This window comes from Limulus polyphemus, unplaced genomic scaffold, assembly GCF_000517525.1.
Source record: "Limulus polyphemus unplaced genomic scaffold, Limulus_polyphemus-2.1.2 Scaffold1799, whole genome shotgun sequence".
In the NCBI taxonomy this organism is placed as follows: domain Eukaryota; kingdom Metazoa; phylum Arthropoda; class Merostomata; order Xiphosura; family Limulidae; genus Limulus; species Limulus polyphemus.
The window spans coordinates 96,358-123,471 of record NW_013667409.1 but is presented as its reverse complement, the minus strand read 5'-3'; the positions used below and the strand labels follow the sequence as shown (position 1 = coordinate 123,471).

Here is a 27,114-nt window from a genome sequence, read left to right as displayed (position 1 = left end):
ATACAGAAATAATAATTTTATAGATAGATAGACTCGCCGAATACGTTATATGGACCAACAATACTGGAACCGACTGTTCATTCACACATAGTAAGTATCACAGTCATATAAAGATTCATAGAATATTTTTTTAATGCCATGTATACCATTGTATTATTGATATGGCAAACAGATAAAAATGGCCAACATGGGTATATATTTGGTACTCATTTTTTTTCTTCTATTACACAGAGAGTAAGTGAATTACAATTCTTTTAAGTGGTAGTATACTTTTTTGAATAACGGAATTATAATTAAAGTATTAAACACATTTAACTGTAATATTCTTACATGGGGTTCAAAGGGCAGTAACACAGCTTTGATGTGGCTGAAATTCAGTATTCATATCGGATGACGATCTGATTATTTTTCTAGAAAGAACAATGAGGACAAAAAAAAAGATAGTAGGCGAGGCGTATGTTCTTAATAGTTTCTATGTTATTGTAACAGGTATCAAATTCACAGTCAGTTTCGTGCTCGTAATTCTCTTAAATTAGCTGCCACCTATAAGTACGTTATAAACGGAGTTTACATAACCGTGCATAGTAAGTTGCAAAAGACACAAACAGAGAAGTCGTAGTTCAGAAGTCCAGTAGGTCGTAGTTTTGTTTTAAATATTTCCTCGAACACCCACACATCGTATATATAGAGAGAGCCTATTCTGAGTACTGTATAAATAGTATGTGTGACAAAAAAACAACCGCAGGCCTACGTGGTAGACTTCTTATCAACTAAAACTGTGCCTTACTTTGTTCGAACAACTACTTATCAACCATAGTTTTATTTAGATTTTAGCATTCTCGCTGAGCCTGACGTCATATCTGTACAAGTGGCATCAACTCCTCCCGATAAGTCGATAGCCTACTGCCGACTGACGTTTTCAATGACGTCATGCCGTGTTTACCGGCACATGCCAAGATCAGACCAAGGCAGAGAGAGAATTTAGGTGCAAATATGAATGCAATACTGGCGTTTACTGTTTCCGAGCGGTTTCAACGGTAGTAAGCTGGTTAAGTTTAACTTGGAAGACACTGTGGAACACCATGGGCATGGATGAGAAACCGAAAGGTCCGATCCGCGTTGGATTTTATGAAATAGAACGAACCATTGGAAAAGGAAATTTCGCTGTTGTGAAGTTGGCTAGACATCGAATAACGAAGACTGAAGTAAGCCTAATATTTAAGTTGAAAAGAAATAAGTGACTGCCGCCTAGACGGCGTTGATTCACATTCGTAACCTGTTTAGTAGAGACGTAATACATAAGTATGCATTTCAGTAGTTATATCTTCACTGTGTGAATCTGATCGTGTAGTAAAAAAAAAAAATGAAATAACTAATATGGTAGTCTTATCGTATCGTTGTTGAACTTGGTGGTTATACGTGTGGGTTTGAAAACAATAACTGGTAAAAGAAGGCTTAGATTTTATTTTTAGAATTTATAGATTATAGTCCAGTTGACCATGACTAAATTTTGGAATAATACATAACTTGGCACAAAGTTAAAATAAATATATGGTTTTCGTATGTTAACTGTTAACGAACCTATTTCGAAGTTTAAGATGGGTCAAATAAATGAAACTTAGTCGTAGGTTGTCTTATTATATGCATTCTTATGCAAGAAATTCTTATTGGCTTTATTGTTAATAGCATGACATTATTCGTTTGATGAATGTATTTACTTATTTGATTTTGAACAAAAACACAAAAAAAAAAACACAGCAAGCATACAAGGATATCTTAGAAGTTTTAAATGTATGACACAGCCTTAGTTTTAAGAGTTATGAAATGATGTGAACGGTGAGGATGCCTTTTTAACATAGTCATAATAAAAGCGTATTTAAGTATATTTACTTCATAATAGTTAAAATTGTGACAACCTAGCTTAGGCCTGAGCCATGTTGCTCAGAAAGTATATGAAAGACCGTTTTTTTCTAAGAAAAAGTTATTTTCCTTGATTTTAGCTTGAAAAGTACAAGTATAATTAAAATACTGTATCATATTGTAAATATTGTATACTAGTTTAGCTTAGCTTAAAATGTTTTCATGAATAATTTAGCTCTTCAATTTATGAACCACAATGTTATTGAATAATTTAACATTATCTGCACACTTATTCATATAAATATCTTGCATATCAGTATGACTATATGAACTTTTAGTGATAATGGAATTATTGAGTTTTTTTTTTTTCATTCATTAAGTATATTTAGTTCGTTGATACCAGCTGTGTCATGCAGATCTTTAGATCCACTTCTTAACTTTGGGCGTACTTGTGGTATCCTGACCCTCTCTGTGTATTGCGTGCCCTAGAGACTTCATGCACGAAACACTACTTCTCTCAGAGAACATAGAACACGCGTATAACGGTGTGAGGAGTCTATATATTTCTAATTTACACACTATTGCGTTTTAGCTTGTATGCAGCATACAAGGAAAACAGAAGTGTTGTGATGAGTCGAAAAGAATGAAAGACTCTTAACTGCTGATGCTACTGATAAACCTACAGCTACTCTTTAGATGTATTGTATTCCCATGATGTATTTTACTTAATAAAATATTCATTATATACCTCAGCAAACCCCATCTATATGAAGGGTTTTATATAAATATACATGCATATAAAGTGATGATTAGGGGACATAAGTGAAAATCCTGGGTCTCAACACTCAAGTGTCGCTTTGCCTTTCTGCTTTTGTTTGTTTGGAATTAAGCACAAAGCTACACAATGGGCTAGCTGTGCTCTGCCCACCACGGGTATCGAAACCCGGTTTCTAGCGTTGTGAGTCCGCAGACATATCGCTGTGCCACTGGGTGGCTCCTTCCTGCTTTACAATGTTACAATATAACAAGTTAATTTGACAACATAAATTTAGTTGTAAATATTTAATAGCCTTAAATGTATTGCTACATCAATGAGGTATGGATACTATATTTTTTTGTAGACTATGAATCAGTATTTCCTATCAAATCTACGTAAGCCGATGTGCATTAGGCTTGCAAGCAGTACTTGTTTTCTACTGGTGCATTACGTTTTCATTTGGATCAGCATTGGGATTTGGGATTGGCCATTTTGTGACTTTTATTTCCCCAGCCCTCCTCCTCTAAATACTTCTTATTCACCAAACCAGCATATTTTGGGTCGTTATCATGCAGCAATTTATAGATAGAACCAATTAAACGCCATCTAGTGGCTATTGCGGAACAAATCATGAAGTAGTGATATTGCTTTTTTCATAATATCATTATTTATGGCAAATATTCCCACATCTGAAGCAGTAAAACTTTTCACATTTTTATCGACCCACCACGTTGTTTCATAGTTTTCCTTAAACATCTCATGATTACGTTTACGCACACACTAAAACTAAAACAAAGAACAACAACTCAATCTCAAACTTAACAAGTTCTATTTGTTCGTCTAGTTTTGTGATCCTCTGAGAGGTTAAGCTTGACCATATTCACACGTGAAACGTTAAGCTTTTATGCTTCAGATCATTTTCTTTCGAGCAGTTTTGATTCCATGCATGTCCTCCATATCCATATTTATATTTGAGGATGTCATAAATAAATCTGTTATTTAATTAGTTAATTGAATAACACTATCCTCCCGCCAAGATGTTTTTGTTGGACGTCCCTCCCCGTATTAGACCTTAAACCAACTGTTTCAGCTAAACGTTATAATGCTCTTTTTAACCGCAGCCTTTGAAACTCTGAGTTTTGGAACAATATTTGACAGTTCCTCACATCTAATTCTACTTTTGCTTGCTCGTTATAACTAAATTGAAACTTAAAAAGTCTTTAGGCATTTACTGCCATTACCTCAATCGAAACAACGGCTTTGTTTGCTTGAAACAAGAACGGCAAAACAAATGTATCATTATTAAAACAAGTCAATTCAATTCAGTAGTTGGTGTACAATTATGTTGTGGTATTTTTTATAAAGTGAATAATTATGGATCAGACTTGATCATGATGAACCCACTTTTAGATATGTGGTGATGACAGAAGCTTGTCGAAACGTTGTAGTTTTGTTACTTGTAATAAAGTTTTCTTCATTACCCACTTAAGCCATGTCCAAAGTTTAATATATTTATATATGAATAAAACACAAAAAAAAGACACAGTAAAGGAAAACAAATGCGAATGTTTTATCATTAGTTGTCATTTTTGCGAGATGTTATAGCAAAATTCTGTTTTTTTTTCTGGGTATGTGACCAGTAGTGTTTGTGTTTATTTTCAAGCTATGTGTAAGTTTATATTCATTAAGAGCACTTTCAAAATTACGTAACTCACGTAATAATCTGTTGTAAACCAGAGACATATAATTATGTTAACAACGTTAAAAACTACTATTCCTGTTAAATAATAAGTAGCAAAAGAATAGTAGAATACCATGTTAACTGAATAGAATGAATGGTGTAATGTCATAGCATACAAGGTTCTTAAAACCATGATATATTTATTGACAGTAGCTTTTAGTTCAGTGTTAGACACAGTTGTTGGAGTGTCTTGTCCTTAATGTTAAACCTAGTGGGTGTAAGTAAGGATTAAGTAAGACCGTATATTTCTGATGTCTAAGGAGTATTTATCAAAGAAATCAGTGGATCTAGAAACTTCAAAATCGGAGTAGTATATATATTTTTGTAATAACGCACAAGTATTTCTTGGAAGCCTTTTGGCTCAGGTAATACATTTTTCATCTAATGTTAAGTATCTCAGATAGTTTGATTTATTTGTTTGTTTAGTATTAAGCACAAAACTAGGTAATCTTGCTGTGCCCACCACAGGTATCGAAACCCGATGTTTAGCGTTATAAATCATCAGAAGTGCCGCTGAGCTACTGGAGGGGGGGGGGGTAATCTCAGATTGATTGAAAGTTGGCTGTAAATGACCAGGAACTAATCGCGAAGCGAGTATTTATGTTAATTATTGCTGATGTTAATTACTATATCGTAAATGATAGCATTCTAAATTCATCGGGATAAGATGTTGCCATTTCAACCATTAAAGAAATTCATGTTGAAATATTGTCATATTATAATTTGAATACGGTTTTATAATTATTCCGCGTGTATGTGTGCAAAATCCCACATAGTTGGGTTCGAATTCCACCGCAAGTTGAAGTACATGTATGAGTTTAATATATGTATGTATGTATGTATGTATGTATTGATCGTCAAGCAGTTTCCAAAGTTACTTACTTTGTTATTCTTTCGTATTACTTCATTCCTGCGGGGACACAAAATTTCATTCAAAAAAAATTAAAGTTCTTTAAAGTTCTATCTAAGAAGTAATTGTATTAGAATAATCCCGCATTAAGATAGGTGAAAAAAGAAAGAAAAAAGAAGTCACCTTATTTTCGAAGCACCATGAAGGGCCACAAGAACAATAATCTTTAAATTTAGAAATACTTGACCTGTGTAGCATACTTGACCTGTGAACGTTAAATAAGTGAGATGCCAACTTCTTGAAACGATCATTTAGTCAAACATTAGACAAAATTTATCTTTGAGCTTGATTATGTTTCGATGAAACACAGGCCTGGTAGTTTCGGCGTTCGACTCGCAATCTGTGGGTGGTGGGTTCAAATTCCGTCCCCGAACATGTTCGCCCCTTTCAGCCATGGGGGGACAATATGACGTTACATTGGATTCTGATTGGTTATTTGTATAGGAATGATATGTATGAGTATTTCCGACAATGTTCTTACTTATCTTCGTGCAATTGTATGTATATCATTTTAATTATGTCGTCTATTGCTTAGGCGGTACGTTTGATTTTATACTTGATGTCAATATAATGATTGTCAAACGAAAGTGTATTTGATATTTTATACCATTAGTAACCAGAACTACACGGAAGCCGTACGAATGCTATATACATTTAGGTGTGTAATGTAAACAACCATTTGCATTCATTGCAAAACTGTGAAGTTAATTCCTGATTTACAACAAAATTGTGGTTTAGACTTTCAGAATTTGCAGTTGTTGCATTAACAACCAACGTTTTAATATTTGGGAAACAGCTGTCGTCCAAAGTACTATCCCTGTTTCTACTTGCTAACCACTTGGCCACGTGTGTGTCGTAAGATTATTAGTTTAAAATTTTTATATGTCAACAAATGCGTAAAAATGGATCGTTCAATAAACGAGATCATTGTTGTTATTTTATGTTTCTTTGAAACATAAGAAAGCATCTCTTGAATGCAAGACGAAAATAGTTTGTCATCATCTCTGTATCAGTATTATGTTTTAATCACAGTACCTTGTTATTATTATTATTATTTTTTTTTTTTAGAATCCATTCGTTGAACAAAATTTCTTTATGAATTACTGATGGTTAGGCGCCATTCATAAGCACGATTTTTTAGGTCCCGTGCTGCTACTACTTCCTCAGCCGTTAGAAACTTCCTAGATTCTGTGGTAACCTTGGGAACACTTCCTCAATCGTCAGTAGCTGTGGTTTGGCGAAGGACGTCGATATCTGTGCATTTTGAAAGCTTTCCACTGACCGTGAACGTTGGCTTTCAAGACCATCTTTAAGCAGACAAAATAGTGTATAACAAATGCACCGAGATTGAAAGATATATAGTAGGATAAGCTTGCAATGATTCAAGGATCTTCGGCCATCTTCTTTTGCCAGGAAGCCTTTGAGCTGTTGAATTATAAACCTTCGTAGATTTCAAATATTTGTATATTTCTTAACCGGTGCTAGAAGATATGCGTAACTTTATTGCAGCTATTTATTTTTGTATCAGATGTTATTTTTTTCTCTTTCGTAATTATAACTTTCATTCTGTAGACTATGACGTTGTTGCTCTGTACTGGCCTAAGGTGTGGTTTTGAAATTATGTTTCTGTCTTGAATGCTCTGCCATGTGAATTTTTGTACTTCGATTGAATGTTCTCTTCTTCTAAATGTTCTATCTTCTTCCACATCCTTTAGCAACGTGGCTGTACGATCATCTTTCGGTGGAAATAGTTGTTTCAAATACCTCCAGCCCGATGATTGTACTATCGGGATTGCATTGTCGAATGGTCGGATACTTGATGAGAATCAATTATGTATATGAGTGTGTGTGTGTGTGTGCTAAACATGTTGCAAGTGGCGCCAAGGCTTGCATCTGTGGCAACACTAAACTAACTTAGTATATATGCATCTTCTTATAAGATGCGACTAACCTTTTTTTATCTATAATATTATCACTATAAAAAATCCTCGGCACTCTGGCGGCGAGGATTAGTAAAACAAACTTAATTAGCTCCTTGCACTTTTTTTTTCAAATGTTTCCCTAATTTTTAAAGACAAACCTTAATAAAAAGACGTTTAAAAGTTAACAAAAGTAATGTTTAATAGTTAATATATAGCACACATCTTTTTCTGATATTAAAACACAGAATATAGTTCAAAATTTAAAAAAGGGGGGCCAAAATAACATAACTCATGAAGTAATGTTAAATAAACCGCGTGTTTGTTTTACCGATTACAACAATGTGAAATTTCTAATTTAAGTTTCAGAGTCGAAAGTCATGGACACTTGTTGCGGAAGGCATTTAAAGGCTGGACACTTGTTGCGGAAGGCATTTAAAGGCTGCTACTCTTGGTAGACTGTCAGATTAAATTAGAAGTAAAAGTTGTCTCAGTATTACTTGGCTTTGGTTTCACGTAGGATGAAAATATTATCAGTATACTTTCTTTTTTTCTGACAAGTAGGGAGTTTTTCTGTGTACATTTGATTCGAGTTAATTTGTTGTAGAAGCGCTAGGAAGACATCAATTTTATTTTTTGTTGTTACTATATTTGTTGGTAGACAGCAGGTATGGAGATTTTAGTATCAAGTTTTCAGCTGTTGCTGTATCAGTGGAGTATAAACGGAAATGGACACAAGGAGATGAAATATAATAGATGTGTTTATTGTAAGCGACTAAATGTGAGGAGAATGACATCATCCCCGTAAACTGTTTTTTTTTTTTCACAGATGATAATGAGGCTTGAAATTTCATATTCTTTAGCTACTACATTTTTCATAAGTCTGTTTCATGTTTGGTTTGTTACACGAGAGTTATCTGCGCTAGCTGTCACTAATTTAGCATTGTAAGACTAGAGGGAAGGTAGCTAGTTATCACCACCCACCGCCGCCAACTGTTTGACTACTCTTTTTTACCAACGAATAGTGGGATTGACCGTCACAGTATAACGCCCCCACGGTTGAAAGGGCGAGCATGTTTGGTGTGATGGGGATTCGAACCCGCGACCCGCAGATTGCGAGTCGAGCGCCCTAACCACCTGGCCATGCCGGGCTAGTTCATGTTATCCGATATTTTCCAAGTTTCTAACATTGTACTGTTTTCTTTGAATTGATTTTCTTCATTTCTTATATTTGTTTTTAATAATAAAGCTAAATTTCTATCTTTGTGTAAACATGAAGACAACAGAAAGATTAATAAGTGTCTTAGGTATGCATAAATAGACAAATAAAATTTACATTAGGTTTTTTGTTTTCGATGTTAACATCTTCGTATGTATAGTGGGATGAAGACGTCTCATATTTAAATACTAATAAAAATGAATGAAACAAGTTTGCAAATATCCGTTTTTGTACAAATATATTTCTTCACTTGCAGACTTTATAGAATTATTCACAGATTTGAACAGATATACGTATACCTAAACCTATTTGAAACTGTGACTTATTAGTATTAACTGTGACTTATTAATATTAACTGTGACTTATTAGTATTAACTGTGACTTGTTAGTATTAACTGCGACTTGTTAGTATTAACTGCGACTTGTTAGTATTAACTGTGACTTGTTAGTATTAACTGTGACTTATTTGTATTGAAAATTGTTCTTTCCCATATTATTTAATTAATTATCAATACATTTCCATATACACTGAAGTAAAAAGTTGAACATCACTGGGAGACAGACAACCGTTGACCTTTTAATCCCACAACGTTATCTCTTTCAAAAAAAAAAAAGTCTAGGATAAACAACGCACCTTTTAAATTGGATTTGGGCAGGGTGTTCACCATGTACAAATGTGTTAGCTTTGAGAGAGAAACTAACAAACAAGTAATTAAACTTTATGTTGAGAAAAAGCCTTGAAAAAAAATTGATAGAAACTACACAAATATTTTAGGCAGAGGGCTTGAAATTTGATTGCACTTATTCTTCAAAGCTAGTAGTTTATAGGTACTGAATTATTCTGGTTTTGAGTAATTGTGTGATCAAGCTAGTAGTTTATAGAGACTGAATTATTCTGGTTTTGAGTAATTGTGTGATCAAAAACAAAATATAATCAACGAGAAAATTATTTGACATTTGTGTAACAATAAAACATTTGTTGATAATTGTTACTCTCTATATTATCCTATATCTAATGAAAAACACCTTAGGTGTGATAAAAAAAATGTGCGGCGAAAAAAAAAGATCGAGCGTGCGAATTCAAGGGATGAAATAAAATAGGCGGCTAAACTGGTAATTATACTTACAGCATTGTAGGAATTTTAGAGCAAATATTCATTCATTAGTTAGCCAGGCCGCGTTTTTTGTTCAACTTGGGGCTTGATAAAACAGGATTAAAGTACATTAATCTGAGATACCTTTTTTTTTTTCGTTTTTATTAGCTATATTTTTATGCACCAGCAATACCAAACGTGGGTCGCGCGTGTGACCCGATTCGATTTTATTACTCATCAGGACCTCTACCAGACTACCCTCAAATTTATATTCTTTTAAGCAGGAGTAGAACAAATTAATCTTTGATACCTCAGGCGCGGTCAAATACATCAATCGAAAGGTTTTGACCTCCCGAGTCCAAAATTGTAATTAGATTTCAAACCAGTCAAGAGACGACGGAGCTATGAGCTAAAAGTTTCTACTTGAAAAAACAGAACAAAACTCAGAGCCTTTCTATGAGCCGCGCAACCGAGGCTAAAAATATCTTCTTGAGTAGATTACAAACAAACAGTCTTCTTGAACAGCGTTTAACTCATTACATATCAGTTTAATGTGACAGTACAAATCATTTTGGAAAAATGGAAAGAGGTCTGCTGACTACAGTGTTACACAACATTGCACACAATTTTCAAATTTAAACGGATGTGGAAATATAAAATTTAAGTAATAAACATCTTATATAAAATACAATGTACTCAAACTAGGCTTATAGCATGTTTATCATGTTTCCCGACAGCATCCTTAGCTTACACGAGAATAATAGAACAGTATGTAAGAAAAGTTATCAACTATTAGAAAACTTGTATTTTAGGAAGTCGATAATTATGTTTATGTTTCGCCACCTATAAAGATCAAACACATTTATATCATGCCTTCCTTCCACTATTGTCGCTCACTCTGTCAACTTTGATTGCAAGCTTCCCGATATATGAATCAGTGCAAGGGGCAGTTTGATACTATATCAGAATTTGATCTAAACACCCCTAAGATTGATTGTGCCATCTAATACAATTCTGTCACCAGACGCATGATTTTTATACTATGTTTTCTTACAAAGGTACTTCCTATGATTCAGAAGGAATTTATGTACTCGTTTTTTAAATGTAATTTACCAGTTTCTGAGGTATCTCGCAGGTAGAGACAAATAACATCTTTATTGGGTTGAAAATTTTGATTTCAACAAATTATGTAGAAAGTAGATTTATAAACAATTACCTGAACATAATAGGTGGTCATAGTAGATCTTTAGGTTAAAGTGTAAAAATAAGCAGATTTATTTATTTAATCCAAAAGTATTCCATGTCATTTATGTTATTATCGTTAAACTAAAAATAATGTGTAGTTTATAGATTACACACAAGTCTTAAGCAGCAAACTGCTTTACTATTCTTTACTCCACCTTGTACAAGCTGCACAGATCGAGATATAGGCATCTATTATAGTTGAATTTTTGTTTAAAAGGTGTTTATTTTTTATTATTTTTATGACATATGTTCGATCAATTTTAGGTACAGTGTATTGGTCGTTTTTTTTTTTCTCGAGAAGCGAACAACAGACGTTGCTTTAACTGCATATTAAGTAACACAGACGACTGTTTCGGGGCTAATTATTTACTGTCAAATAATAACATTCGTCGCCTGGTAAGTATTTTACTGTACTTCCTATTGTCTAGCCCCCCCCCCCCAGTGGCACAGCGGTATGTCTGTGGAGTTACAACGCTAGAATCCGGGTTTCGATACCCGTGGTGGGCAGAGCACCGATGCCCTATTGTGTAGCTTTGTGCTTAATTATAAACAAACCTATTGTCTAGTAATTTATCCGAATTAACACTAATTACTAACAACAACATGTTTTATTGTAAATTACCATCATAAAAAAAACTAAATGGCTTCATTTGTATAAATATTATGTACAACTCTATTTTCGGTTTCATAATAATGAAAACTGGCATTTTTCAGTTATATAAACACCAGATAATAGTTTCATTTTAACAGAAAATTTAGACTTAAAAATTGGAATGACAAATTTCTAACTGACCTTTGTGTTTCAGTAAAAAGATTGTTTGTTTTTGAATTTCGCGCAAAGCTACACGAGGGCTATCTGCGCTAGCCGTCCCTAATTTAGCAGTGTAAGACTAGAGGGAAGGCAGCTAGTCATCACCACCCACCGCCAACTCTTGGGCTACTCTTTTACCAACGAATAGTGGGATTGACCGTCACGTTATAACGCCCCCACGGCTAAAAGGGCGAGCATGTTCGGTGGCATGCGGATTCGAACCCGCGACCCTTAGATTGTGAGGCGAGCGCCTTATCCACCTGGCCATGCCGGGCAGTAAAAAGATCTTCGGATGATTATTTGTTCGTTGTCCCCACCACGGGTATCGAAACATGGTTTATAGCGTTACAAGCCTTTAGATTTACCGCCGCATCAGGTGGGGGGAGGGATCTTCGTGTGGGCTATGCGAGTTATATTTTGTTTCTGGGAACAACTATAACCATCACTGCTGTGTCTTTTCTCTTTAATTACATGGGTAATGAATTTGGAAATTTTTGAAAGTTCAAGGAAAGCCAGGGAAAATTGAAAAAAGTATTACAAAAGTGAAGGAAAGATACGTGTCTGCCCATTTTTTTTATTATCCCAGAACCTACATATGTAATCCCAGTCAGTAACTCGGTTATTTGATCTCTTGATATTTACCTAATTTATTACATTTTGTGATTAGTTAGATCAAGTATCATTTTATAAATAAAGATGCAACAATACTTTACAAAGTTATTAATTGCTACGGAAAAAATGACGTCTATATTAATTGCTGTATCTTGCAATAAAATGATGAAAATTAGCTGAATAAATACAAACTAAAAACATTATCAAACATCTTATTGTCTTGCATCTTTCTTGTTTAATATCATCAGATAATTGGTCAAACGTTATCTTAATTAATAATTTATCTGTTGTTGTTGTTTTTTCACTAAAACTTTTTTATCCATTTTTATTTTGTATTAAGTGATTCATTCTTTTCAACGAGGGTCTGGGACAAGTAAGTAGCATTTTTTGTTTGAGCTGTTCCATTTAATAAAAGCAGTTCTCATCATGGAAATACGATGTACTATTGTATCTTTGGGCAAACATAAACACTGATATAAAAGATTAATACGTATGTCTGAGGTATGCATATATACATAAATATAATTTCTATTAGGTTGGGTCTTTTATTTTTGATGTCAACATTTTCGTATAGCCTGATGAAGAAGTTTCGTATTTGAAGAAAACAAATTTCGTTGTATAATTTATCTGTTTTCAAACAAATATAAGCTTATAACATTCACTTGTTACCATCCAGACCTGTTCAGTTACTCAAAAAAGTTATCATTATGGAAATATTATGTACTATTGTACAGTATGTCTTATGACATAAATATAAAAGCCAGGGTTAAACAAGTACTTGCTGGATATAGAACAAACATAAAACGAACAGGTTGTATTTGCATAATGTGAAAACAGCCTACTGAAATTCACAGCCTACAGGATGATAAGGGCGAGAAAACGAATTGCTTAAAGTATTTTACATTTTTTTATGATTTGAAATTGGTTTAGAGTTATTTCTTATTCTTCCAGGATTCTTGCTCTTTTCCTCCTTTTTTTATCCAAGAAGTTCAAACCTAAGCCTAAAGTATTTGCAGATCCCTTAATCTAACTTGAAAAAAAAAAGTAGACAAGTCTTATCCCTGGTTAACGTACCAAAAATTCGTTTCGAGTGATATTTTGAAATCGTCAACAGTGTAATACCCGTTTCTACAAAGCTAAGTAACTTATCAACCTTTGTACTCGAAAAGCCCAATGATAATTTTATCTAACTTGCTCCTCATTTATCGAGCACCGTCTTCGAAGAGTCACACAGGTGAAACTTGAATAAACCTTGATGAACAGCGCGATCGCTTATAATCTGAATAGTTAGATATGTAATTAACAGCACTATAAAATTTAAGCGAAACGGTAAATTATCTCCATCATTTAAAACATATTTTTATAAGGATAAAATAGAGCAAGTGAATGAATGAACTAAAAGTTGTAAGAAACTTGTATCAAAACCCAATATGAACCATAAATGTATGGCGTACATCAGATCAAAATCCAATATGAATCGCAAACATTTATGGTGAACATTGGCCAAACTACAAAAATGAAAGCTTCTGTTTAAGAGAGTAGCACTGTCATCCCAAAATCCTGAATTAATTTAGATTTTGTGTTTGTTTGCTTGTTATTAGCTGGATCAAATTTGACTTGGGCCGGCCGGCGTTATATCCTTATCTATATGGCGTAGCAGCCTACTAACACTACCAGGGGGGCTAAAATGATCCCGAATAATCACCCAAGCACGTTGGGGGTCTAGAAATAGGTTTTCTCGATCACTGTATTTCTGGCTCTTTCAGGATTCCAGGACGTCAAGTTTTAAGTTGTGTTCAAACTTGGCACACATGCCCAGATACCATGTGTGGGTGTATTAGCGTTTTCTTCGGGTACAAACCCGACTGGGGGTAGCTATAGAAGTAATTTGGATAATGGAGGAGCTTGGTCGGAATATTCGGGTCTCTGTGAATCATGATGGGGGCCTTTGACCTCGCAGTGAATAAAAATAACTTGTCAAATCATTTAATTTACTTCCCGGACAAAACAAGCAGAGAATGAAGCAATAGAACTCGAAAAACATTCGAGAATTAGATTTGGCATTCTAAAGAAAATAAAATACTTGGGATATTGGAATTGAACCAGAACTATTCCCAGGAATATCAGATGTACGAACTTGAGTAATATAACTAAAATAAGGCTATTGGATCACAACCAAATGAGTTCTCTGCTATAGACGTCCAAGCCTGTGTGAATCTTGATGGAAGGAACCATTGTTATTGAATGGAGATACAGCAGGCATATACTTCATGGGTAACTTTTATGTAGTGTTATATGTTTCCATATGACTAAGAAATCATGTGATGATTATTATGCATGAACGGAAAGGAAAAACAAAATAAACACGATAAAATAATTCAAATAACTCGTCTAAAATATATACATTTGGAAAAGAGAATACTTCTCAAACTTAAGGCTGGCGAAACTACATGAAACTTGCAAACGCCTTTAGAGTTTAAAGTTAATGTTTCCTTAGCGAACCATAAAATAGGATACATTAAAATTTACCGTACCATGTTAGATTATTATAACTAAATTTAATTTCACGTTTTCCTTTCACATGGTTTTGTTATCGGGCTCTTAAAAACTCGTATTCTTTGATACTGTAGTTCACGTAACACAACTGAAACATATTTTACCATATCTTACTTGGTTGAAAACATGTAAGATTTTGATTAATGCATCATTGTAAAAATCCGGTTTAATCATTCGATTATTTGCTTAAAAATAGGATTATTATCGTTGCGTCGATGTGTTTGAAAACAATCAAAATGTTTAAAATGTAATAATTGTTAATACAGAAGTTGCCCCCCCCAGTGGCACAGCGGTATGTCTGCGGACTTACAACGCTAGAATCCGGGTTTCGATACTCGTTGTGGGCAGAGCACAGATAGCCCATTGTGTAGCTTTGTGCTTGATTACAAACAAACAATACACGAAGTTTTTATTGTTTTCTTTTGAAAATGTTTCCGATTTTACATTAGTCCCTAGAAATATTTCTACAAGTACTTTCATGCGTTTGGTGGACTTGTGTTGTAGAAAGTAGTTTTAATAGTGTCTTCAGTGCTCAAAATGTGTATTAAATAACATTTTTGTGTATTTGGGTGAATATGTTTTGCATATTTCGAATAATGTTACAAGAATTGGTTTAATTAATAGTAAATAAAGTCTGAAATGGCATAGTCTTATGTACAGAGGGTTGAGTGCGTTATCTTTAAATGGTTGTGAACATGTCAAGCACAGCTTAAGTAAAGTTGCGGTGCAATGATATTTATCAAACTACGTTTTGACATTGTTTGACGTTTCGTAGGTCGTGTGATGTCACCAAAAATATACAGCATTTAGAAACGGTATGTAACAGCCCTTTCCGGTGAAAAATGATAGAGATGTGTTCAGATCGGATTTACAATTTTCCAGACGGGGATATGCCATGTATTTAATGGCTTCGAAAACCAAAGAAATGTTGATCAACTAGGGGTACCAGAACCATCCAGATAGAGCCTTGAAGGAAGTTGTACCCCAGTCATGATAAGTAAAGTGTAGCGTCTTGTAGAAGGTGAGAATCTACGAAAACACGTGGTCGTCTTTTTTCACGACAGCTATACAACGTAATTAAGAAGGATCTCAGTCTGGAAAAGCAACACAAGTCACGTGTACAAAGGTTGCTTCCACGGTGTATCTGTTCAACCGTCGCAACCTCTAGCATCTGGAGAATGAAATGGTCATTCACAATATATTCCATACGAAAGCATCTATTGATATCTGTGCCATAGAACTGTTGAAACTGGTGATAGGATACCGTCGTCCTCGTACATTAGATGGATCATGTAAAGTATGCAGGGAAGAATGGTGAGTTTTAGACATAATAGTCTTGATGATAGATTCTTTTTTTTGCAATGGAAACTTCTCTATTGGAGTATTGTCGAGATGTAAAGTCATCGGATAGAGCATGACAAGACGTGACGACATGGGCTATAACGACGTGGTGAGGCTGAAAAATCGCATTATTATAGTTTATTTAACCTCTGTGTAATATATTTTATAGTACGTTCAGTGGTTAGAAATTTTGAAGATTTGTTGCAACACTCATAGGATAAATTTATAGGAATAGCACGATACTTTAGGATACGGTCTGATTACTGGGTTGCGTGACTTTTATAATATCATGGAAGGTAGTATTTATGGTTACAGTGTAACATTATATATGCTGGTATTCTGTATCTAAGTATACAGATCAGGTGATTTAGCCTTATATTTAGCGAAGTATCACTAATTGCTGAATTAAATTAGACTCAACTCAGGAGAAAATATAAGTATATGACAGAAGAACACAATGATTCTAGCCACTTTTATCTCTTGGTATAACGTAACGCTTGTACGTTACTATTTCATTTTGTTAGTGTTTAATTATTGATGTCTAGCAGAAGACTTATGGACTTACCACGCTAAAATCCGGGATATAATTTCCCGTGGTGCACAGAGTGTAGATTTGTGCTAAAACAAATAAACTGGCTTAAAGCGTTCATACTCTTTAAGTTTGTATAGTGTTGCTGTTAAATAGCAAATAAACAAAAGATCAAGTAGTTGCTTTTTAGACTTTATGAATTCAAGTAAAGTCTTCGAAAACCGGGCTTTGAAAAAGTTTTTTCGTTTCAGTATTACAGTTTAAAATATAAAGTTTTTCGTCTCAGTATCACAGTTTAAAATATAAAGTTTTTCGTCTCAGTATCACAGTTTGAAATATAAAGTTTTTTCGTCTCAGTATCGCAGTTTAAAATATAAAGTTTTTTCGTCTCAGTATCACAGTTTGAAATATAAAGTTTTTTCGTCTCAGTATCACAGTTTAAAATATAAAGTTTTTTCGTCTCAGTATCACAGTTTAAAATATAAGGTGTGATACTGAGACGAAAAAACTTTATATTTTAAACTGTGATACTGAGACGAAAAGATTTTGAAATATAAAGTTTTTTCGTCTCAGTATCACAGTTATGAATTTCTGCGAGGAAGAACGCTGAGGTTCGGCCTATTACTGGATTCTCCATTTGTCAATTAGTTAAGCCACTCGATCCTTATTTTTTATAGGTGTTAAAAACTGTATATCGTGAGATGAATAGAGGACGACCAAAGCATCATATATATTTGTTTTGAGATGCTTAATGTTTTTACTATTTAAATTAAGCTAAAGCAATGCGTTTCTAGTATGTAACTGCTATAGTGGGAACTGATGTATTTTTTTAAAGCTTGAGTAATTAGCTGACTTTTGACTTCAGGTGAAATGAACCTTTATTTCCCAACATTTGGGTTATATGCTTTTATCAAGGGACTGCAGTGCAGGAACACATTTATCCACTACGAGGATACACATCCTATCCACCTTTCGCGAAACGCTTAGTAATTTGCTTATTCATTGGACTGTATTTATGTAAATCTTGTGTAAATGTATTTATCTTACAGCATTCCAAAGAAGTCGGGTGCGACAGTGTTAGCCACGAACGACGAAAAGCTTCGGTTTCTTTAAAAAGAACTCATCATCTCAGGACCAGGGCCTAATTAGACTTAATATGAATTCAGTGTGTGTAACACATATTTGCTCTTTTTTTCTGTTAGGGCTCGGCATGGCCAGGTGGTTAGGGCGCTCGACTCGCAATCTGCGGGTCGTGAGTTCGAATCTCCGTCGCACCAAACATGCTCGCCTTTCAGTCGTGGGGGCGTTATAATGTGACGATCAATCCCAATATTCGTTGTTAAAAGAGTAGCCCAAAAGTTGGCGGTGGGTGGTGATGACTAGCTGCCTTCCCTCTAGTCTTACACTGCTAAATTAGGGACGGCTAGCGTAGATAGCCCTCGTGTAGATTTGCGCGAAGTTCAAAACAAACAAACAAACTTTTTCTGTTCGACTCCACAGTTCTGTTTCTGCCTTTTGATTAATTACTTGCTTACCATGGGTATAGTGCACCACGCACAAGCTGTACATAATTTGTACTGGACGCTAAACGTAAAATTTTATATCTTTATGAATCATACAAGACGTGTATGAAAATTATACCGAAGGTAATGCCTTATCGTTTCACACTAATAAAAACAATAACAACATCAACCCGACTGGACAGATATTTAGATACAAAGAAAATGCAATTAATAAAAGATACTATTTCTATAATAACCTACGACAATGACCTACTACAATGTATTAATCAAAACATTGGACAACCTAGTAACAGCTGTTGCGTTACATAACTTACATTCATATAAATGAAATAACAAGATGATGAAATAGCGTTAAATGAATTAATGTGTTCATTTTATTTACTTCGAAATGACAATTTAACAACATTTTGTTTCAAATGCCTAATAAAAATTTATTATTTAAATTTTGCAATTACTTTTGTTCATATTTTGCGCATTTTAAAAATGTATCTCTTAACTTCAAACGATGCAGAGATGGAGAATCTGGATAGTGATTTAATTTTTTTTTAAAGTTGAATCTCTTGTTAATTAATTAATTAATCAAATGAGTTACGGATAGATCCTTGACTAAAAGTAAATTTCAAAGTTAGTATTTAAGTAGTATCTCTTTGAAATGCACAGAAACATAATGGCGGACGTCTACAATTTGTTCGGAATAGGTGTCGTGTAAAAAAATAATAATATGTAAAGAAGATTATGTAAAAGAAACGCCATTTTAGCATGGATAGCAATTCTAAGTATAAATGAATTTAATTTCTGGTTGAATATTTTCGCTTTTTTACGAAATTATTTCTTGAAACGAAAACAAAAAAAGTAACAGGTAAAAAGTAAAAAGGAAGGACTATTTTTTATAATTTGTCATAATTCCAATCGAGGAGGGTTAAAAGTACGAAGGTCAAGAAACCTACACAAACTAGCTTAATAATCAAAATTGGGGATTTTGCATTGCTATGAAGGATGAAGCAATTCCGACGTTACTTTTAATTTTTTCAGTAGTGAATAATTATATTTTGGAAATAATACTGTAAAATGTTAAAATATTCTGTAGAATTGTAATATATACCAAATTATATTATTGAAAGACCAGTCAAACATACTAAAATAACTTTTGAAATCATCTTATTTATACATATACAAGAATATATTTTGTATATTTGTTGTTGTTGTTGTTGGTATTACAGCAAAACCACATTGGGCTATCTGCTGTGTCCACTGCGGGGAATTGAACTCCGGATTTTATCGTTTTAAGTTCGTGAACTTATCCCTGGGGTGGGGGGCATTTTTATACAACAGAACCCCCAACGACCAAAATGTAAACGTCCGCCATTTTATTTATTTTGATAGACTAGAGGGAAGGCAGCTAGTCAACACAACTCAACGCCAACTCTTGGGCTATTCTTTTACAAATGAATGCTATAAATTCGATGTCAATTGTTTTTATAGCACAGGGTTCATTATATCCTACTCTTAACTGATAAAGTATTTATGGTGTTGTATGTAAATGATCTTGTACACTTTCAGTTGAAGTATGTGTTACGTGTAATGTAAGATCATAATTACACATGGCCATTTGCTAAAATTGGTGTTAATTATCATTGAATCCTTACGTTGACTTTTACTTGCAGTATGTAGCGGATCCAATTATCTTCCTATTTCCGATTTTCTATAGTACAAGAAATTTAATCTTCCGCAAAATTAGTATAGTTTGAAATATTTTCAATAAATGTCAGCCTAAAATTTCTTAAGCTTTAGGATTGGGAGAATTGGTTATTTCAGTTATAAAACTCGTAGTGGGAATAGTACTTGAAATATATGTTCGTTTTAAAATAAGCAAGATTCATTTATCTAAGTCTGCAAAGTGCTTATGCAAATTTACTTTGTTATAAATTAACTCTGCGATTCGTCATCACGTGCTGTATTTGTTCCTTCAAATGCACTTAATTATGTGTGTAACATAAAAAATATCATAATACACGCGAATGAATAATTTCATTCCCCAGCTAACAGCAGCTGATCGGGCCCCGGCATGGCCAGGTGGTTAAAGCGCTCGACTCGCAATCTGGGTTCGAATCCCCGTCAGCTCAAACATGCTCGCCCTTTCAGCCTTTATAATGTAATGGTCAATCCCACTATTCGTTGGTAAAAGAGTAGCCCAAGAGTTGGCGGTGGGTGGTGATGACTAGCTGCCTTCCCTCTAGTCTTACACTGCTAAATTAGGGACGGCTAACGCAGATAGCCCTCGTGTAGCTTTGCGCGAAATTCATAACAAACAGCAGCAGATCAGTTAGAAATGTATAGAAACAGTAAAATGATAAAATATTACGAGTGCCTAAGTTTATTCTAGAACTCTTCACTTAAAACTTAACTTAAACACTGGCCATGCATTTCCTTAAGCATTCATATCAACGTGTACATGATGTATAGGAATCTGTGCTCTCATATTTAAGGGGATTTTTTTTTATCAACCTGCATGACTGAACCACTTAAGGAGACTTCGCGTGGGTCGTGTGCTTAAGTTTCTAAAATCGTAACAAAAATATTGATTTTTCAGGAAACCTTTCCATAGCTGACGATATTTCACTTTATATTATCAAATATTCTTTTAGTTGCACCCCCCAGTGGCTCAGCGGTATGTCTGCGGACTTACAACTCTAGAAATCTGGTTTCAGTACCCGTGGTGGGCAGAGCACAGATAGCCCTTTTTTGTAGCTTTGTACTTAACTTCAAACAAACAAACAAATCTTTCAGTTTAAATTAGTTAATATAGATATGGGTCGGAAGAAAACCAACTGTACTGGACTAAGCAGAGAAGCGAAAGAAGATAGAGAAGTGGATGAAACTATAAAATGTCATTTGATGTTCTTTGTCGGACTTGTAATTCGTTGTTGTTTATTATTTCGAAAACGTATTAGTATTGTAAGAACTTCTATAAATAAAACGCATAAATTGCCTTTACAAACTGATAAGTTATTGAACATTGTGGCTCTTTCAAGTACGAGGTGCGAAGATGAAAAACGTATTAAGGGTTAATGATGATTACGTGCGTACTTTTTACTATCATTACGAGTCCTATTTAACTGCAAAGATTCCAAAAGCTTCAGTTGCTACAAGATAATTTTAAAATACTGATTGTGTAACCTCGTTGCTAACAACGACTTATCAGTTATTCAGATAATGTTAAGTATTCAGGAAATCGATTTTCTTCTGTCAGTTTTTCAAAGTTACATTAGTTTATCCAAGGAATATACCCACTGGTCCGAAAACAGCTGGAAATGACATACAAGTCACCATAAACAACATATCGTTTAGAAATGGTTTGAATAACGTTTTTGTGCACCAGCTTATTCAATGACTATTCAAGATTATAATTTATACAATGGTCTAACTCTTACCTATAGTGTATTGAAATACGACATGGATCAAGACTTACAACATACGTTCCCTCAGAAAGTATCAACAAAAACTGATTGGACAGTTAATATCGATACGTAAACTTGTAGGACATCCACATGTTTACGTTTCTTTCATGATATACCTTTTAGTATAAAGGGTAAATTGAGTGAGCGTAAATTTTAGAATGAATATGGAGTTTGCTAAGTGTAATGAATTTCGAAAATTACCCCCAATAAGCTAGTTTTAATTTGCCAATTATATATGCGATTGATGTGCAATTTTGTTCAATAAAAAATTTAAATATTAGTTTTCGTGACGCCCTACTATTGTTAGATTACTACTGATTCATTTAAATTTAAACATAACAATATAAAATAATTAAGACTTTGATACCTATATAGGTATATAGTATATGACATGAAAATCAACTTTATAATATAACTACGTCATAAAAATTAAGAAGTACAAAAAACAAATAAATCAGGATTTTGTTCTTATCAGCACTAATTTACTTCCAAGTGTACTAACCTTTTTTATCTAGAGAAGAACATATGTTTATCTAACTTTATTGGAGAATGTTTTTTCAAACCATTATGCGCAGGAACAGGATATGAGTAGTCGCAAATATTCTTCAATCAATGTCACACTAGTCATTCAACAGGGCAAATATTCGTTTGTCTTAACGATGTATCTTCTCTTTCCTGGGGTGTGAGTCATACCCAAATGAGGGGGGTGATGCAAATGTTTGTACAAATGTTAACATATTTTGATTGACTCTTGTACATAGGATGGCAATGATGAGTCACGATGCCAACAACTGGTACAAACCTCTCTAAACAACTAGAATTGGTTGACTAGCCCAACTTTCACCAATAACAACCATAACACCACCAGCTGCAGTGGCTAACGGCATGGCCAGGTGGTTAGGGCACTCGACTCGCAATCTGCGGGTCGCGGGTTCGAATCCCCGTCACACCAAACATGCTCACCCTTTCAGCCATGGGGGCGTTATACCGTGACGATCAATCCCACTATTCGTTGGTAAAATGGTAGCCCAAGAGTTGGCTAGCTGCCTTTCCTCTAGTCTTACACTGCTAAATTATGGACGGCTAGCGCAGATAGCACTCTTGGAACTTTGCGCGAAATTCATAACAAACAAACATCATTTTTAAATTCATTTATGCTGAATTTTTTCAATTGTATTTATTTTACATTGACTGTCTCGTGTATATTTTTGTTTTGTATTATTTAAAGTATTATTCTATCTAGTTTAATAGCTTTGGAGTCTTTTTTTAAATAAAGCTTCTTTTGTTGTTCATATGCAGATAATGAATTGAAACTACGACTACGTTAGTTAGACTTAGAATTTGAAGTATGAAATGATTTCTTAAGTTTTAGGCTTAGGAATGCTCAGAATTGGGAAGGGTGAAGGGTAGCAGTCAAAAATTGCCAGATTTTACCGTTATATAACTAGAGAATTATATGCCGTTAATTATGATCTCGTGAACAGAGCGTGAGTATGTATGAAGATTCTTTAATCTTCGTCTAAGGCTTAGATTACATGATACAGGATCATACCGGAGAGGTTATCTTTCTTAGCCAGGCTACTGTATCGTCTACTTTTGAGGTTTAGACCATATCCAAGTGAAATGGTGGCGAATAAGTTTGTGCAAATTAATATTAGGTGGGATTTAATCTCCCCTTGAGTAATTATACGAGAATATAATTACTTTGAGAGAAGTAACAAATCAACCTGGTAACGAGTATAGTTAACAAAATATACTTCTCTTACTTATAAAGACTAGAATACATTATCTAATCAGTTGAGTACTCTCGCCCTTAACATTTTCGGCTAGAATTGTATACGTTTGATATCACACAATGACTTTGATACGTTCTCCAAGTGTGGTATAGAGTAAATTCAGCTGTCTTTAGCTCAGGAGGTTGAATTTTCTCACACCTGCCTCGACAGTCAGAAAATCTGGTTGTCTTAAATAAGGCAATTAAGCCTTTCGTAACCTGCCCTCCCCCACCCCCCAGTGACACAGCGAAATGTCTGCGGATTTCGATACCTGTGGTGGGCAGAGCACAGACTGCCCATTGCGTAGCTTTGTGCTTAACTTCAAAACAAACAAATTATAAATTATCTTTCGTAATCTTATATTTCGAAGACGTAATATTTTCCTGTTGAGAATACCAATCATACTTGCAAACAAATTCGAATCGAAATAACATTTTATATTAACGCTTGCTCATTAATCGATTCTCCCATCAGTAGGTTGTTTTATGATTTTAATTATGTATAGATTTTTGGAAGTTTGCCAACATAGTTAACAAAGCCAAAACTCTTCCACATAGTCTCTAACACAAAGTAAGAGGATCCCGAGTAAGATGAAATCACTAAGCCTCGTAAAAAAATATGTATAACAAATCGCGAAATCTTGGAAAGGAATAGCATTGCTATGGATAATTAATAATTACTTTTCTAATCGAATATGATTTTCTATCGTAAAACTTTTAAAACAGGGAATTGGTTCTTGTAATTAGTGCAGGAAATGTCCTGAAACATCCTTATTACTATTACGTATTTCGGTAGGTCAACGGTACGCCTTCCGACTTACAACGCTAGAATCTGGAGTTTGATTCCGTGTGATAAACAGAGCGAAGATAGCCTATTGTGTAGCTTTGCGCAGAAAACAAACAACAACAAAAACTTTTTACAACCATGAAAGGAAGTTGACTCTCATCAAAGTAAAATTAAATTAATGTTAGGTCATTGCTTTATTAGACACCAAATAAATATTTTCTTACGTAAACTGAGGTAACAACTGGCTTATCCCTCACAAAATGTAATTCAACCTGTCTTTTTGAAATGGTCTGTTTGCAGTAATCTTTGTTGAATCGTACACAAATTATCGAAAGATTGTAAAGACTAACGAATTTTGCTGAACTTCTTTGTGTGACGTAGTTGTACCCGTGAATGGTTGCTATCCGGACAATTTGTGTAGTAATACAATTCCGAACTTGTCTGCACCAGTGCATAATACCGTGAGATCGTTTTGGGGTTTGACGATGTAATCACCATATAACCTTCTGTACTTTATGCTGTTTTTATTCTCTCTATTTATATTATTAACATGGCACAGGATGTTAGTACAGCCCTTATTAATTCTTATCTCTTGTTACATTTTCGTATCATAGCCATCAATCTACGTGTGCTAATTTAATATATACAGTTTATTCATATTGTTTTCCTAAACACTTAACTGAACCATTATTAATATAAAGAGAATGTATGTTTATGTATCTCGTTCCTGCGTGTGGTAATTTAGGAATTGTATATGTACTGGGGATGTTTCTTTTACCGGAAGGATTTATATGCACGTTCCATATATGCAAATCAAGAAGTTTTTAGACTTGAAATAGCTTCAGTTATATGCTAGAAATAGAAATAGACTCGAATACTCATACTTAGCTGATTTCTTCATCACTGACGCACACAAACATACGCACCAGAAGCTTAATATGTTCACGAACATGAAATGTACGTGTACGTAAGTAATAAGTACATGATTCGTAGGTTTTCTCTATATCTGTATCGTGAACGTAAATTTGTTTTTCCTTCTGAAACATATGCTGATTTGGGTGATAAGCGTTGAAATAGATTGTTAATGTAATTCTAACTATATACAATATTTTCATGCGTGCCCTAAAAGTATGTCTAATTTTGCCAATTTGCCCCACGTGGAAATCTTTAAGCTGAATATACCTAATGCCTGGATAGAAAATGTCAGGCATTGATCAAATTCCATTTAAGTATGCTTAAACACGCGATATATTAACATATCTTTTGAAAGATAAGAATTATTTGGCTAGAAAATTGAATTCATATTTTACACACTTAAAGACTAAAACAGTTTTGCCATGTTCCAAAAGTATTCCAAATAATAAAGCAGCTTCATATATATGTATATATATATTCACGTCATTATAGTTGTATTTACTTCATGTTTGTACGTGTTTGTCTTACCAGACTATAATTAGTTTTCCTCTTTTACTTAACCAGGTGGCTATTAAGATTATAGACAAAACTCAGCTGGATAAAGTAAACTTGGAAAAAGTTTACCGTGAAGTTCAAATTATGAAACAACTTTCTCATCCTAATATCATCAAACTTTATCAGGTAAGATACAGTTATTTACTCTTAAAAGCACTTGTGTTTAATATTAAGAACATTTTACTCAGAAGCGTGTTTTTAAACAGCAAAAAATTGATATTATTTAAAAAAGGATTGTATCTTAGTGTATGTATGAATGACTAGTTCAGTTTGTTGGTATTATTAGAAAGTCGAAAACTGATATTTTTATGAGCTGTTACTATAAATAACATAAAATTACACGTACAGTTTTTTTTGTCTATTGTCATACTTATCTATTTTCATTAAGTAATAAAAAAAGATAGTTTCATTACCTTTATTCACTTTCAATATCTGTATGAAAATAACAACCAATGCTACAAGGAAGAGCAACTAAATTACATAGTATAAATACACAGATAGTGAATAGTCTCAATATACAGATGATGTATAGGCTCATTATTTAAATACATCGTAGACCAATGAAAAAAAACAACAATATCCAAAGTTTATAGCACTAACTCAACTTAAATGATGCAACCGATATAACTTGTTAGTCTCCAAAACCAACTGTAAAGAGAAACATTGGAAAACTATAATTTTTGGTCTATTATAAACAGTGAATTTGATTATTGAAAAATTAATTAAATTCAACAAGAACATTATTTACTAGAAACACTAATTAAAATGTTCAGAAATATTCATATATTCAAATACTATAATGTACCATTGACATTTACAGCCATACAACTGTGTTATGTGATATTTAGAATAAATTAAAACATAACTGATAAAAATGAGGACAATGTGAAACTGATCGAAGGTATAGTATGCAATAATGACGCACAACATTGTATTGAATTAGAGATTACTGCATGAACTCTGATATTTTCATTTATCAAGTTATTAGCGCGTGAATCAATACTATCAACTGTTCTCTCTTTAAAACTTCGTAAAATTTAAGTAAGAACTTTATCATACTGATAGCCCTTGTTGCATATTTGAAGAGAAATAAACACAGAGCTTGTTTACAGGACCAAGATATAGCATGACAATAAAGCTCTTGTTCTTAGCAGGAACTATGACATCCCAAGAGTTACATCTGTATTCTCCCGATGACGTCAATCATTCCACCTCTCTAGTGTTCAGTAAGCTAGATAGCTTCAAGGAAATTGATTTTTTTCACGTCATTTCCGATGAAAGAAAACTTTGTTTTTGATAAGCTGTTGTAGAAGCCAGATTGTTTACCAATAACAAACACCTGTCTCTGGTGTAATTGTAGAATAACTCGTATAATAATATACCTCTTATAGTTTCCCGGTTGAACGAAATTGCTTACACACACACACACACACACACACACACACACACACACACACACACACACACACACATATATATATATATATATATATATATATATATATATA

The 27,114-nt window shown here is 33.9% G+C and overlaps 1 protein-coding gene across 2 annotated transcripts in view; it reads left to right on the top strand.

Moving 5' to 3' along the window:
• The first annotated feature begins 945 nt into the window (after positions 1-945).
• LOC106464977 (serine/threonine-protein kinase SIK1-like) overlaps positions 946-27,114 on the top strand; it is a 67,846-nt gene continuing 41,677 nt past the window's right edge. The window contains exons 1-3 of one of the 2 annotated variants that reach the window (XM_022392797.1): positions 1,119-1,205; positions 15,500-16,038; positions 25,616-25,732. In XM_022392797.1, the coding sequence (XP_022248505.1) occupies positions 16,024-16,038; positions 25,616-25,732 (132 nt within the window). In that variant the 5' untranslated portion in view covers positions 1,119-1,205; positions 15,500-16,023. Of the gene's footprint in view, positions 1,206-15,499; positions 16,039-25,615; positions 25,733-27,114 lie in introns of both variants that reach the window. The other variant, XM_013925156.2, reaches the window with a different exon arrangement.